The sequence below is a fragment of the Amphibalanus amphitrite genome, unplaced genomic scaffold, assembly GCF_019059575.1.
Source record: "Amphibalanus amphitrite isolate SeventyFive unplaced genomic scaffold, NRLGWU_Aamphi_draft 001408F_arrow, whole genome shotgun sequence".
Classification (NCBI taxonomy): Eukaryota; Metazoa; Arthropoda; class Thecostraca; order Balanomorpha; family Balanidae; genus Amphibalanus; species Amphibalanus amphitrite.
The window spans coordinates 50,420-64,222 of record NW_024882901.1 but is presented as its reverse complement, the minus strand read 5'-3'; the positions used below and the strand labels follow the sequence as shown (position 1 = coordinate 64,222).

General features: G+C 46.1%; 1 protein-coding gene across 6 annotated transcripts in view; it reads left to right on the top strand.

Annotated features, from left to right (window-relative positions):
- LOC122372850 (multiple C2 and transmembrane domain-containing protein-like) overlaps positions 1 to 13,803 on the top strand; it is a 60,508-nt gene that overhangs the window by 936 nt on the left and 45,769 nt on the right. The window contains exon 1 of one of the 6 annotated variants that reach the window (XM_043350484.1): positions 7,757 to 8,760. The exons of 2 other annotated variants lie outside the window; for them this stretch is intronic. In XM_043350484.1, coding sequence (XP_043206419.1) covers positions 8,700 to 8,760 — 61 coding nt within the window. In that variant the 5' untranslated portion in view covers positions 7,757 to 8,699. Of the gene's footprint in view, positions 1 to 7,756; positions 8,761 to 13,803 lie in introns of those variants that run through there. 3 more of the 6 variants (XM_043350482.1, XM_043350483.1, XM_043350487.1) reach the window with 3 other exon arrangements.

Here is a 13,803-nt window from a genome sequence, read left to right as displayed (position 1 = left end):
TCAGCCGGTCGCGTGCAGTGATGATGCTGGAGCATTGCACAAAAAGGGTTGTATCCTACAGTTCACTGTGGCGAGGCAGATCAGTGTCTGTTTTCATTCAGCAGCATGCTTACAGGGGAAAACCTCGCTTACATGGCGTGGTGCTGGCTTTCCCCGCTAGTGCTGTTAGTTGTTATCATGGATGGCAGTGCATTGCATTGCTCACCATCTTAATTCGTTTTTACGTGTGGGCTGTGGTACGACGTCCAATATCGGAATAGTTCTTCGCGATTGGCATTGTGTTCATCGCGTAAAGCTGAGTATTTCAGTATAAGCAGGCGGTCCTATTTACCCGCTTCCTTTGGGTAGTGGTGGTGTGGTGATGAATGAATCCTATCTCAGGTCGTAACACATTGAGGCGGAAAGGCTGAATCCCCCGCTACTTACTCGGCTCCCAGGTCAGGCAGCAACAAGCGGCAACTTACAATACAATAGTCGAATAGACGAAGGGTCTTCAGAAAACCAAAGTACTTAGATAATAGTTGAGGCCATTTTCGATTATTTTGAGGTAGCATTGCCGAGCCAGCGTTTTCCTCGTCGCTGGTAAAGTGTGGACTCTGGTGGGCGGCTCAGGATCATGGTGCTACCGCGATCCTGAACCGCTCAATGGCGTTGGTGACCTGACTTCTAAGTGACACTGGGCAAGATTTTCACATTTGGTAGGAAAATATGTATTATGAGGCGTGTAGGATACAGCGATGCTTCGATCTGAGGTCATAGGGTAGAGTGGTGTCCCACACGAGTGATGATATGAAGTTCTCACTCATGGTCATGGTCATGGCTAGTGATGTCAATTACAGAAAATCAGGATACCGATACCAAACCAAATAGCAATCAAACCAATGGGAAAATACCGAAACCGAACCAACTTGAGAATACTAGGGAAATACCAACAATTTTTACCAAATTCGCAGACCCTTATACATTCAGGGGTCGAAAAAAGCGTGGAGTGATACAAACTTTCAGATCCCAGCTTCTCATTTTGATACAAAAATTCTTATATCTGCTTTTTTAATCGAACATATTGCTCTATAGCTTACTATCCGTTATAGGTAAGTGTTTTTGATTGATGTAAGGTCAAAAACCTACCATAGCTTAATGCTTCAGCACCTAAAATTGTCCTTTTCGTCGTCGTCAAGTTCCACTGAGAGTCGGCAGCGACACGCTGTTTTATTGGGGGTCATATGGCCGCTTCCGTGGGAGCCAAGGGACGGCGAGCGCAGATCTGGAACACGTTACCGGCACCGGGCACGGCCAAGGACAGTTACTTTCGATCGGAGACGGGGCTGGGTGGGAGATGACTCCCTGCGTAGATTTGGAGAAAATGTGCAGAGAAACAGCAATGACGTTATCAAAACCAAGGGCAGTGAGACACATCATTGGATAAACATTGCAACTACATCATTGCTTTGCAAGTTGCAACTACATCCACTTGTATGCAACGACTGTATGCGAAAACTGAGCAGAATTATTACATGACGTACGAGAAATTGACAGTCTCCACTCGCAAAATAAATGACATGCACGCATCATTTTCGATGCAAACAATAACGCGAAGGAATACATCCTTTCATGAGCTCATGTGCAGTGGGCGGGTAGATCCTCGATAAAATTGATTAGGTTGACAGAGATCGGTAGATTGGACCGATCCTATAGGTACATTTACGAAGTCAAAAAATATAAAATAAAGGTAACACTCACTCATTGGACTGATTCCCTCAGCTCGCTATGGCGCGCTTCTGCCCGACCGAAATAGGAAATGTTCACCCAAAGCCTGATCAGAGCGCTCATTGCTGCCATTGGAGTCTGAAGTAGGTCGCCGCGGGGTATTTTAGAGGTGAAACCATATTTTTACCGCTACGGTGTTAAGGATTAAATAGATAAATTGCAAATTAGAAACTAGATTTTTGATAATGCTCACCACACATAAATTTTCAAATTCAACTCATAAAGTGGTGAAAATATTAGAAACTTTTTATCGTTAACGTTTAAAGAATGTGATACAAAATAAAAAGGCCGATTTTCCTTTACTAATGAACATATTTAAGGACGATAAATAAAATAAATGTCAGATTCTTCAAACCGAGGAATAAGCAAGCTTAAATAAAGTTATGTATCATCTTGTATCCCTGTATCGGTTTCCGTTTGTGCCGGCATAGTGAAGAGCCGGCGGGAAAACAGTCAGCTGAGCTGGCAGCCGCAGGGTCTCTGTGTCCCGCCATCTATCGACCAGCCGGAACACCGCTGGTTGGTCCTATGTCCTATCCTACCGCCCCCGGCTACCAAACGAATCGTCGGCAGCGACGCAGGACGCAGTGGCGCGTCGACGCGCGTCGCGGCCGGACGCGCTGGGCGTTGTCTAGCATGCAGCTGGACTACTATCCACTTTGATACATTTGCACCCCCGAAACAGACCTGATTTGCAACAACCGCTGGGTCGTATGTTCGAGACATTTTCGACCCCTGTATACATTAGTGAGGCTTAATAATATCAACAAAATACCAAAAACATTAGGATTGAAAGACCAAATGCCAAGTTGGTATTGGTTTGGTATCGGTATACCAAAAAGTCTGTATTTGATTGACATCTCTAGGCATGGCCAGTGTAAGTGCTATTTACTGGTTTCTATCCCTTCTGTTCCTGTTCCTGCCATTACTACCCTCCCTTGGCCTTCATCACCGTTCTGTCCTCTAGACGAAGATTCGACGTCGTCTCGTTTTGCGCGATCAGACAGCTTCCGTTCCCTTTTGGCTGATTATGTGCGACACGTTCTGGTTGAGTGGGTGTCGCCCGTCCCTGCTGTGTGATAGAGTTTTACCCGCCCCTTGTGTATGATCGGGTTCATTCACGGTCGCTTCTGTGTCAGTCGCGGTTCCAACAGTCCCCTCCGTATGATAGGGTGAATGTTGCTCGTCCCACCGTGTGACAGAATGGGCTACTTCTGATGGGTTCCCCATTATTGGACGTGGTTCCGCGGATGGCTGACACGTTCGTCTGTTTGGATGACAGAGTGCAACCTCTCCCACTGATGTGATGCCCGTTGATGCCACTGTTTTTGCAGGCAAATGGAAGGACCGAGCCTTTTATTCTATGTACCATGCATCCAGCGACTGGATATGGGGAAAATAACTGCTACATAAAAAGAATGCGTCGCGTCTCGCAGACACAAATAGTTTCCAGTATTTCCACTTCGTAACTAAGATTATTTTTATTGTTGAGTGGCTCGTCAAATGCTTTCAACTGAAAATGCAGAGACATGATACCATAACAATACCTTTATTTTTTCACCCAAAGCCTTCCTCTGCCTCAGTTCAGCACTGCCGGCCTCTGTTGAGCTGTTGCATGTCACACCGCCCCTGTTCTCGTGACTGCTGATGAGAGCCGAGCCAGACACGAACGGCTTCTTCGATCGTTAACTGGACCCATCTACAAGAAACTTACACAATAAAATACACAATTAGGTACAACAATATAGTTTTATCTGCATTTCTTTTTGCATTATGATAAAAACAAGTATCAAATTACTTGTGTAGTAGCGATGAAATTGAAATAATGTTCTTCCGTCAGTGATGTGAAATGCTACATCCCTTGTCCATCATCTTTGTTTTGATAAATTTTCACAGGACAGCACTAACACGATGCCTATGTACTCGTACTTACGAATGATCTGTCTGTCTGTCTGTCTGTCTGTCTGTCTGTCTGTCTGTCTGTCTGTCTGTCTGTCTGTCTGTCTGTCTGTCTGTCTGTCTGTCTGTCTGTCTGTCTGTCTGTCTGTCTGTCTGTCTGTCTGTCTGTCTGTCTGTCACTCTGTCTGTCTGTCTGTCTGTCTGTCTGTCTGTCTGTCTGTCTGTCTGTCTGTCTGTCTGTCTGTCTGTCTGTCTGTCTGTCTGTCTGTCTGTCTGTCTGTCTGTCTGTCTGTCTGTCTGTCTGTCTGTCTGTCTGTCACTCTGTTTGTCTGTCTGTCTGTCTGTCTGTCTGTCTGTCTGTCTGTCTGTCTGTCTGTCTGTCTGTCTGTCTGTCACTCTGTTTGTCTGTCTGTCTGTCTGTCTGTCTGTCTGTCTGTCTGTCTGTCTCTCTCTCTCTCTCTCTCTCTCTCTCTCTCTCTCTCTCTCTCTCTCTCTCTCTCTCTCTCTTTCTCTCTCTTCCCCCCCCTCTCTCTCTCTCTCTCTCTCTCTCTCTCTCTCTCTCTCTCGTCCCTTGTATTCCCAGGCTTGCATGTAGGTATATTTATATAACCAGGATTAATTATAACATGTAGGTAATAGACGGCTCACGCCCGACTCGCCTCTGAAGCGTTTCCCGCTAGCATATACATGTACCAAACCGCCTAGCCGTTCACATAGTCTCCCTAGTGTGGCAGGGTTATGTAAAGGTCAGGATGTACTATTTCTATTTTCTGACAGGAGCGTAAGCTCAGCTGTGACCTTGTTGAATTGCCAACGCATCTTCACTGTGCCCGCTGTTGCTCCGCGTTGCCCTCGCCAGGCCCGTCGGCTGCGGCGGCTGTCTGAAACTCGAGTACTAGGAACGACCGTCAGGTGTCGCTTTTGCTCACATGTTATCCCTTAGCCTGTTGAAATCTGAATCCACTGGGCATTGTTTGTCCAAAATTTTGTGAATGACAGAAGTGGACGTTGCGATTAATGCTGACCAGTCTGCCTGAAGCCAGTGAGAGAATGTTGCCAGACATCCCCCGTTGACAACTCGCGAAGCTAGCCGTCAAAACAAAAATGCTTCAGAGCAATAATGTCCATCAAGCATGCACAAAAACCGCTCGAGTTAATTGACAGCAGGCGCGGATACAAGGGGGGGGGCCATGGGGGCCATGGCCCCCCCCTTGGCCGATTTTTTTTCAAAAATAAAATAAAAAGTTAAAAAGTTAAAAAGCTGAAAAAGGGGCCTCCTGAAAATAAAGTGGTCGAAATCCGATGAGTTTTTTTTTTTAACCTACCCACTTAGTTATTTCTTAGAAGACTAGCTGAGAAGACTTCTTTGTTAGAAGATTGGTAAAGCTTTTCATAACTTGGAGGTCTCTTATACTCACAGAGATGACCACTTTTACAGGGCCTCCTAACCTGCACAGAGGGCCTCCAAGCCTGCACAGATGTTGAGATGTTGCCTGAACAGCTAGATAAGCTCAATAGACGCAGTTTTTTTTTGGGGGGGCCAACAAGTGGGAAGATGGGGCCTCCAACAGGTGGGATTATGGGGGGGGGGCCTCCTGGTTTCTAATGGCCCCTCCCTTGGAGATTTTCTGGATCCGCCCCTGATTGACAGCGTCACCTATTGACAAAGTTGTGATGTGGATGTCAAACCAGCATCAAATGCATGATTATTTGCAGTTTGAAGTTTGCGGTGATCGATCTCGTTTGGAGTCGTGTGCCAGCTCTGTCAGCTGTGATAACAAACTCGAATAGAACGGTCAGCCGGTAGGATAGAGTTGGCCCGCAGAGCTGAGGCCTATATTAGTGCATTTTGGATGGTCCACCGAGGTGCTGAACTCGCAATGTGACCTGAGCTGACGGAGAGGCCGCAACAGGTTACACTGAGCCAGTCCGTGAATCAGAACATCACAACCAAACCGTCCGCAGTCATAACGTTTTGAAACCATTCAGCCGTCTAGTACTGTGTAGGGCAGTCTTGCAGGCATATCATAGCTTCGATTAGGACAATGACAACGATTCCAAAATGCTCATGATTCATTACAATTCCCTACCTCAGTGTGACATGACTGGGGCGTGCCTCTAGTATCGGAAGCGTTGTTCATTGCCCGCCTATAATGGAGATATTGACGGCCTATTGATTCTTATTATTTTCTGCATCCTTGGCTGACCTTTTAGCTGGGCCATATTGGGTCTGTCGCGATCGTTGGCCGTTATGGTGCGACGTGAATACGCCCGAGCTCGTTCAATGGCACGGCTCGATGTGGGGGCTTGGGGCCGGGGGGGGGGAGGGGACCGGGTGCGAGGCAGCGAACACAGAACAGGTGTGTCCCGGACCGTATCGAAACATCGCTGGCGACGGTGGCGCTGGTGCAGGGAACAAGGGACCCTCTGTGAGGCTATCAGCTGCAGAACTCCACACGGCTAAGACAATAGGAGACTGGTGCCTTAGGTTGCTTCTTGACGCGGATGCTGAGATGGCTAGAATTGGATAGAATACCGCAGGCAACGCGATTGAAGATGAGCAACGTTTCTGAATGATATGCTGTGATTCACATTTTCCTTTTTTTAATCCCATCACGGGAGACGCTGAAATTCATATTTTTGTGCGGCGTGCGGTACTTGCAAAAGTACGCTTCTTCAATGATCATTTGCCGTTGAGTTATCTCTGCATCGTTAGTGCAATGTGTTTTGCTCACAGCCTGCTACGAATGTTTGACTTTGTTTTACGAACCTTTGTTGCTCCGACGTAGATTGTCCAGTGGGCCGTATTTCACAGCTGCAGTGCTGACATTGGCTGGCTAGTGGATCCGTAGGACTGAGCTGGCCCGCTGCCACCCTTTCAGCACGAGTTCCACGACCGCTGCCGCCGCGCCGGCCGCCGCGTCCCGCCTCGCTCGGTTACAGAGGCCACTGCGACTCAGATTGACCCCAATGGTGACATTGGAGCTTTTATTTGGCTGTTTTTTTCAGAAAAAATATTTAAATATTGAAATAGGTACATGCGTGTACAGTGTACACGTCACATACTTGTTTATTCATTCACCAACCTGAGTAGGCTCTTCAGCGAATAGGTACGCCGCTAATGGGAGGTTAAAGACTTGACTTCAGTGGTATGTATGCGAGAAAAAGACGAGCTGGAGCGTTTCTGAATGTTGCACCAATCTCTGAAATAGTTATTGGCAAAAATTACGGAATGTATGCGGTTAAGGGGCATGGAAGGTGTGCGCAGTGCGATTTCAGTCTCATGACCGGCCCGTATCGATCGCGTCATTCGACAGGTGTGCCCTGTCGTCTCTAACTGGCAGCGGCTCTCCGACCAGTGTGCACTTTCACAAGGAAGCGGCGAAACTAGAAATTAGACATGAAATGGCTATTACATAGCTTTGAACTGTGAATTTAATCAATTATCACCAGCTGATTCGTGCAATTTTGATGCATATCCTTTTGAAGCCAGCATGTGCAGTGTCCACTTTTGATACAGAAATTGAGATAATAAAGAAAGATCATGCACCAAACAACCTTTATTGATTGAAGAACATCTTCTATTTTCTGCTCACGTAACATCTCTTGTTTTTCGCGTTTCGTGCTATACAAGCCACAGTCTGCCTGCATGATATATTTCCCCACCGTTTCTCATTAGCGGCATGGCTGCGCTAATGCTCACAATTATGTTTCGTTATTAATCAAACGTCGGCTTGCGGACAGCTCGCCTGTTCCACACGCAGGCAAAACACGGAACAGTGAATACGAGCTTCATATATCCCCACGGCGGGTGGGAGCGGGGGGCAAACGGGGAAGGACGAGCACTAGCGTTGTTAGTGAGGAAATCAAATGTGTCAGGTGTGCGCTTAAGTGTTACATTGTGTCGGATGAGGAACATGTTGTCGCTGAGTGCTGACCGCCATGACCGTGGTCGGGTCACGTTCGCGGCTCGCCGCCGCCGTGACACTGTGACACAGCGGCGTCGCGTCGGCGTCGGTGGCCCGTCGGCGGGCTCCCGCCCCCGCCCCCGCCCCCGCCGGCAGCGCGCCCCGGGCCCGGGCGGCAGTGCAGTGTTGGTTGGCGCCCTGCAGTGGCCGGCTGTGGGTCTCAGTGGCAGCCGGCTGCATTTGCTACAATACGCAGCGCTGCTGAGTTAGTGTTACGTGCTGTCGTCAAACCTGAGCGGACCCAGTGGACGGTGTGTCATGAAAACCAGGGGCGCATTTGTCAGTGGCGGATCGTCGCAGTGCTCTCTCCGCTCACGCCTGTAGTCCACTCGCTCTCTCTCTCTTCGCTCTCTCGCTCTCGCTCTCGCTCTCTCTCTCTCTCTCTCTCTCTCTCTCTCTCTCTCTCTCTCTCTCTCTCTCTCTCTCTCTCTCCTCTCTCTCTCTCTCTCTCTCTCTCTCTCTCTCTTTCTCTCCTCTTTCCGGCGATGGCTGTGACGAAGTGACGATGTGGCCGACTCAAGCGTGATAGCACGTGCCCGAGGTCCGCACGAGGCCGTCACGAGCTTCACACCCCAGCCGGCGGCCCGGCTCGGGGTGGAACCTTTCCGTCGGAACAGGAAGGGGAGGCGTGACACGCACCTGTGCACCGGCCCGTGCAAAACTGCCGCCGTGCGCGCGGTGACCCTGGTCGGCCCCACTAGATCCGCCCCGAGAACTCCCAACCTGTGCTGAGAGGTCCCATCGGTCGGCCGGCCTTTGAAGAGGACTGGACATCACGCATTAGACGCCCACTGACTGATAGCGGTGCGGTTTTTGTAATCAAGTGACCCCGAAACAGGAGGCGGCCGCACTGCGAGGCCCGACTCTCTGACGTGAGATTAGCACACCGCTCGTGACTTTTGAGAGTCACTCATTGTTGTGGGATTTTCGCCTGGTGTGTGGGCGCATTAGTTCATGATTGTGCGTTGAGTGGAGAGGATCGTGTGCCAGTGAGAGACAGAGAAGGAGAGGCATGTGATCGATCATGGTGTCAGAGCGTGCCGGGAGCGAGAGACCGAGCCGGAAATGAAGAGGAAGTGGAGAAGAACGAAAAACAGCCCGTCCCTTATACATTTAGCTGGAAAAGGTACGAAATACGAATGGATGTCAGAAGCTACGCATTGTATGTTCTCTGTCTCATCGAAGCACGTATCGCCTTATTGCTTTGTGATAATCACCTCAAGGCCAGAGCTCATATAAGCAAATATAAACAAATCCCATAACTCCGTTGGGCGGGTCATCTATTAGTACATCACATTGCCCCAAGAGACGGTAAATAACTTTTGAAAATACCTATCTCCAATTTTAGTGTTTTCTGGACCAAAATTTTGCAAGGAATCCGATGGTGTGGTCCCCGAGATCCGAAAAATTTCCATTTTGGAGATAGCACCTATTTTTTGAAAAATAAATATTCGTCAGGCATAATAGTCAAATAAATGGAAAATATAATGAGTTAATTTTTGTAACAACACTAGAATGTGTCGAACATGAATTAGAGACATATTTTAGCTGAGATGATACTATATCTGCGCATACATGTACATGAACTAGTACATTAACCCTCGTCGGCCGAGAAGGGGTGGGGCGGGTGCCGCCTCATAGGGCTTTTCGCGATAGCTTAAAACTCGCTTAGGGTAGACAGCTGAAACTTGGTATACCTAATCTTTTATTCAAACTGGATCTTTTGACCTCAACTGCGTTTTCAGGTCAGGTCAGGTCACTGACCTATGACGTCATAAATAAACATCTGCGAAGTCCTCAGATGTTGCAACTTTGCAACGCCCTCAGTGCCAGAGGAACTTTCACAGGAAGATGGAAGTTACAGGACGTAGTATCCTTCTGAGGTCTCACAACTTGTTTATCTCGGATTTAACCTAAATGTCACATGAGGTCAGGTCGGTCACGTGACCTCACCATTATAAGTTAATGGGGGAAATATTGAAACTGTTATTTTGGCGCCGGAAATGATCTAAAACTATCCCAAGCACATGAAATCGTGGTTTCATGATCGGACCTTACAAAGAGTGCATGAAACCACGATTTCATGTGCTTGGGACAGTTTTTAGACAATTTCCGGCGTCAAAATAACAGTTTTCATATTTCCCTCCATTGACTTATTATGGTGAGGTCACGTGACCGAACTGACCTCATGTGACATTTGGGAAAAACTTGAGATATACAATTTGTGAGACCTCTAAAGGATACTACGTCCTGTAAGTTTCATCTTCCTGTGAAAGTTCCTCTGGCACTGAGGGCGTTGCAAAGTTGCAACTTCTGAGGACCGTGCAGAGGTTCATTTATGACGTCATAGGTCAGTGACCTGACCTGACCTGAAAACGCAGTTGGTGTCAAAAGATCCAGCTTGAATAAAATATTAGGTATGCCAAGTTTCAGCTGTTTTCCCTCAGCGTGTTTTGAGCCATCGCGAAAAACCCCTATGAGGCGGCATCCGCCCCACCCCTTCTCGGCCGACGAGGGTTAATGTACTAATTCATGTACATGTATGAGCAGATATAGTATCATCTCAGCTAAAAAAAATTTTTAGCACTGTTTTGACACTGTAGAACACCAAATACTACTAGAAAAGTTAAACAAAATGGGTTTTCGAGGAAATATTCTAAAAACAATCAAATCATACTTAACAAACAGATTTCAAGTGGTACAGATAGAAGGGGTCAAGTCAACTGAACGAGAAATAAAAATAGGAGTGCCGTAGGGGTCAATTCTTGGACCACTCCTCTTCATTCTATACTTAAATGACATTGCAAATCTTCCAATTGAAGGGCAAATTATGTTGTATGCAGATGATACTGCAATATTTTTCAAACATAAAACAGAGAAACACTTCAAGAAATAACAAATGCAGCCCTGTCAAAAATATCTGAATGGCTAGAAGCAAATTACCTCACAGTGAACCCATCAAAAACATTTCTCCAAGTATATTCAAAACGGAGAACTGCTGAAAAGTTAAACATTTACATTAGAAACACAGCAGTAGTTGAAATGAAAACAGTGAAATATTTAGGAATCCTTATTGACTCTGACCTCAAATTCACATCTCATATCAGTAGCATATGTAAAATTATCAGCAGAAACATTGGAATGATTGCAAGAGCTAGACGCTTTATCCCAAAACAGCAGCTCATTCAATTATATTATTCTTTGATTTTTCCTTACATCAACTACTGCTGTTTCATTTGGGGTTCCAACTATGAAAACCACCTTCAAAGGCTGGTAATTCTGCAAAAAAGGTTCATGAGACTAATTGAAGGTATTTTCCCACCACAAAGTGCTACCCCAATATTTAAAAAATATAGTATTCTTAAAATTAAAGACGTAGCCAAACTTCAAATAATGCTTATCATGCATAAGTACATAATGCAGGAATTACCAGTCTCTGTAAGACGATTACTTCATCTTTCAACTGACCCTATCCATCAGACAAGAAATATCCATCATTTTCAACCTGTTTTTTCAACAAAAAATTACAGGCTCTACTCATTTCCTTGCATCGGACCCAAACTCTGGAATGACTTAATAGCTAAAGATCTTCTATTAGAAGAAGTACCTCAATCAAAAAACACTTTCAAAAAATATGTAAAGAATATCTTACTTAGTGAGTACTAAGCAAAAGTACTTATCAAAAGTTTAAGTGAAGTTTTAGCAAAAGTATTAGTTAAGTAATCCTGGGTACTAAGTATCCTCGTAAATATACCTATAAATGAATATGAAAATATGTTAAATCTTACAATAAGAAAAACAACAAGAACATGATAATAAATAGCAATGCATACCTAAATAGCGTAATACACACGCTTACCTAGTACTTTTCATACAAAGTGCTTAGCATCTCGACAAGTGGCCCAATAATAAATGGACATATTGGTGCATTTATTATTGGGCTAGGCTGACAATGATGTGTTGATAATTGTAACCTACCTTTGTGATTATCAACACAGGAGATACGTCCCCACTCAAATGGAACGCCGGACTTGAAGGGGTCCATCAGCAACAAGCCCTGCTTAGCTGGTGGGCCCTAGAAAGTCTGGCTATTGACCTGCGCTCGAATTGACCAGAAATGTTTCCCCACTGGATTGCCATTTGCTGATTTTTCTTCTAGGAGTGAAAGGCTGAATGCACTCTACTAACAAATTATGTATGCATGTATGAATGACTTCTTTCTTAGATGTAGTAGAACAGTCATCCGCTGCTTTCAGCAATGACTACTTTGGCTCTCTTTATTTATTAACCGGTTCCCGCACTTCTTTTGCTTACTTTGTTTTTTTTTCAATTTTCCTAGCTGGGAGTGCCGCGACTTATCCTTTTTTATTTTTGTCTGGTGTTAACGTAAGGTGCTGTGAGTCGCTGGGCTGAGGGTGGGGGCACTCCTGGTCACCTAATAATGGGTGGCGGAGTAGTTCGAAAAAAAATATCACTAATTCATGTTCGATACATTCTAGTGTTAGTATAAATATTCACTCATTATATTTTCAATTCATTTGACTTTTGTGCATGACGAATATTTACTTTTCAAAAAATAGGTGCTATCTCCAAAATGGAATTTTTTTTTTCAGATTTCAGGGACCACACCATCGGATTCCTCGCAAAGTTTTGGTTCAGAAAACACTAAAATTGGAGATAGGTATTTTCAAAAGTTATTTACCGTCTGTTGGAGCAATGTGACATGTGAGCCATATGGTGGACAAATTTGTATTTTATTTGGCTGCATGGACTTGTTATATGCGTCCAAAGTTAATTTTCACGCATGATCATCGCGTTGATGCGCTGCCATGTTACATGACACAACTTGAACTTCATCGAGTTATTGGCAAACAATGGGCGCAAAATGACCACCGCAGTCGACGCGCCCGTAAACCCTAATGAACAACAATGAACAAGCTATTTGCAAACAAATGTCAATGAAAACGAATTTCAAATCGGTCGTTTAGGTCCTATCTAACAATACAGACTCAACGCCATGGGTAGATAAGTTTCATCCCATCTGTTGAGTCTCGTAATATGTATATTGAAACACAGCTCCACAGTGTTGTGCTCTGTAACAAAAAAGGTCGATTCTTACGCATTGGACCTGTCCTTTCGCCTTTCAAATGCGCTCCATCAGCCGTTACATCGGTCATCGATGGCCGATTACCGCGAACGAGCTAACACAATATAAAATATTAAATCATGAGCAGCCAAGTATGTCTGGACGAGGAAATCAAATTAGGAGTTAGAAATGAAAAGCAAAGCTGATGTTTTGGAATACGAAAGGCATGCTAAACGTGACTGATTGTCCAAACAACTGCTGACACCTGTATGGTTCGCGAGTTATTGGTGTCCATCCTGCATTTTAGTGGAGTCGAAATCGTATTCACAGCGGGCTATCTGAACTAATCGTATAGTAATGCGATCCGAGTGCACTTGATCAGTGGTCAGCCACCACGCAGTCGCCACCACGCCGACCCAAGGTATTGACCAACAGGTCTGTCTTCATGACCATCGGCCACCATCCACGTTGACACTCGCGGCGGCCGTCCATTCAGCTGGACGATTCTCACATCGTTAGCGGCTGGTGGGGCTCAGCGACGCAGCCACGCCCATTCATCGGCCTGGGTCGTTTGGGCGCGCGCTCCGGCGGCGCTGGGACAATTCTGTCTCAACCGGGAGACAATTCTGCCTCACCAGGGAAACAACTCTGTCTCTCTCTGGCCCGCCGGTTGGGGCCGGTCGATTATGAAAACGGATGTGTCAGAGCGCGAGCCCGACAGTTGGCCACTCGGAAAGGTCGCCGAGAGGCCTGCGGGCGGTGAGCCGGGGACCTGTAGGACGCTATCCGCCTGGGACGCAGGTGGCCGACGCCGAGTTTTTCGTTACCGACACTGTGTCGCCGTGTCCTAACTAATGCAGGTGCAGCGTTACTCAGTTATGGGTGAAGGTCTTTGGCTCTGTTGCCTTTGGTATGAGTACATACCGGGTTCGATATTGCGTCGTAACTTTATCCTTTAGCAATTTTGGTCGATCTCTACGAAAACCTAGGCACTGCGTTATTGCAAGTTATTGCAACGAGGAAAGTTGTTTCATTAGTTGAGGCTGGATGGAGGCTGGGCGCCTCATGTCACCGCTCAAATGC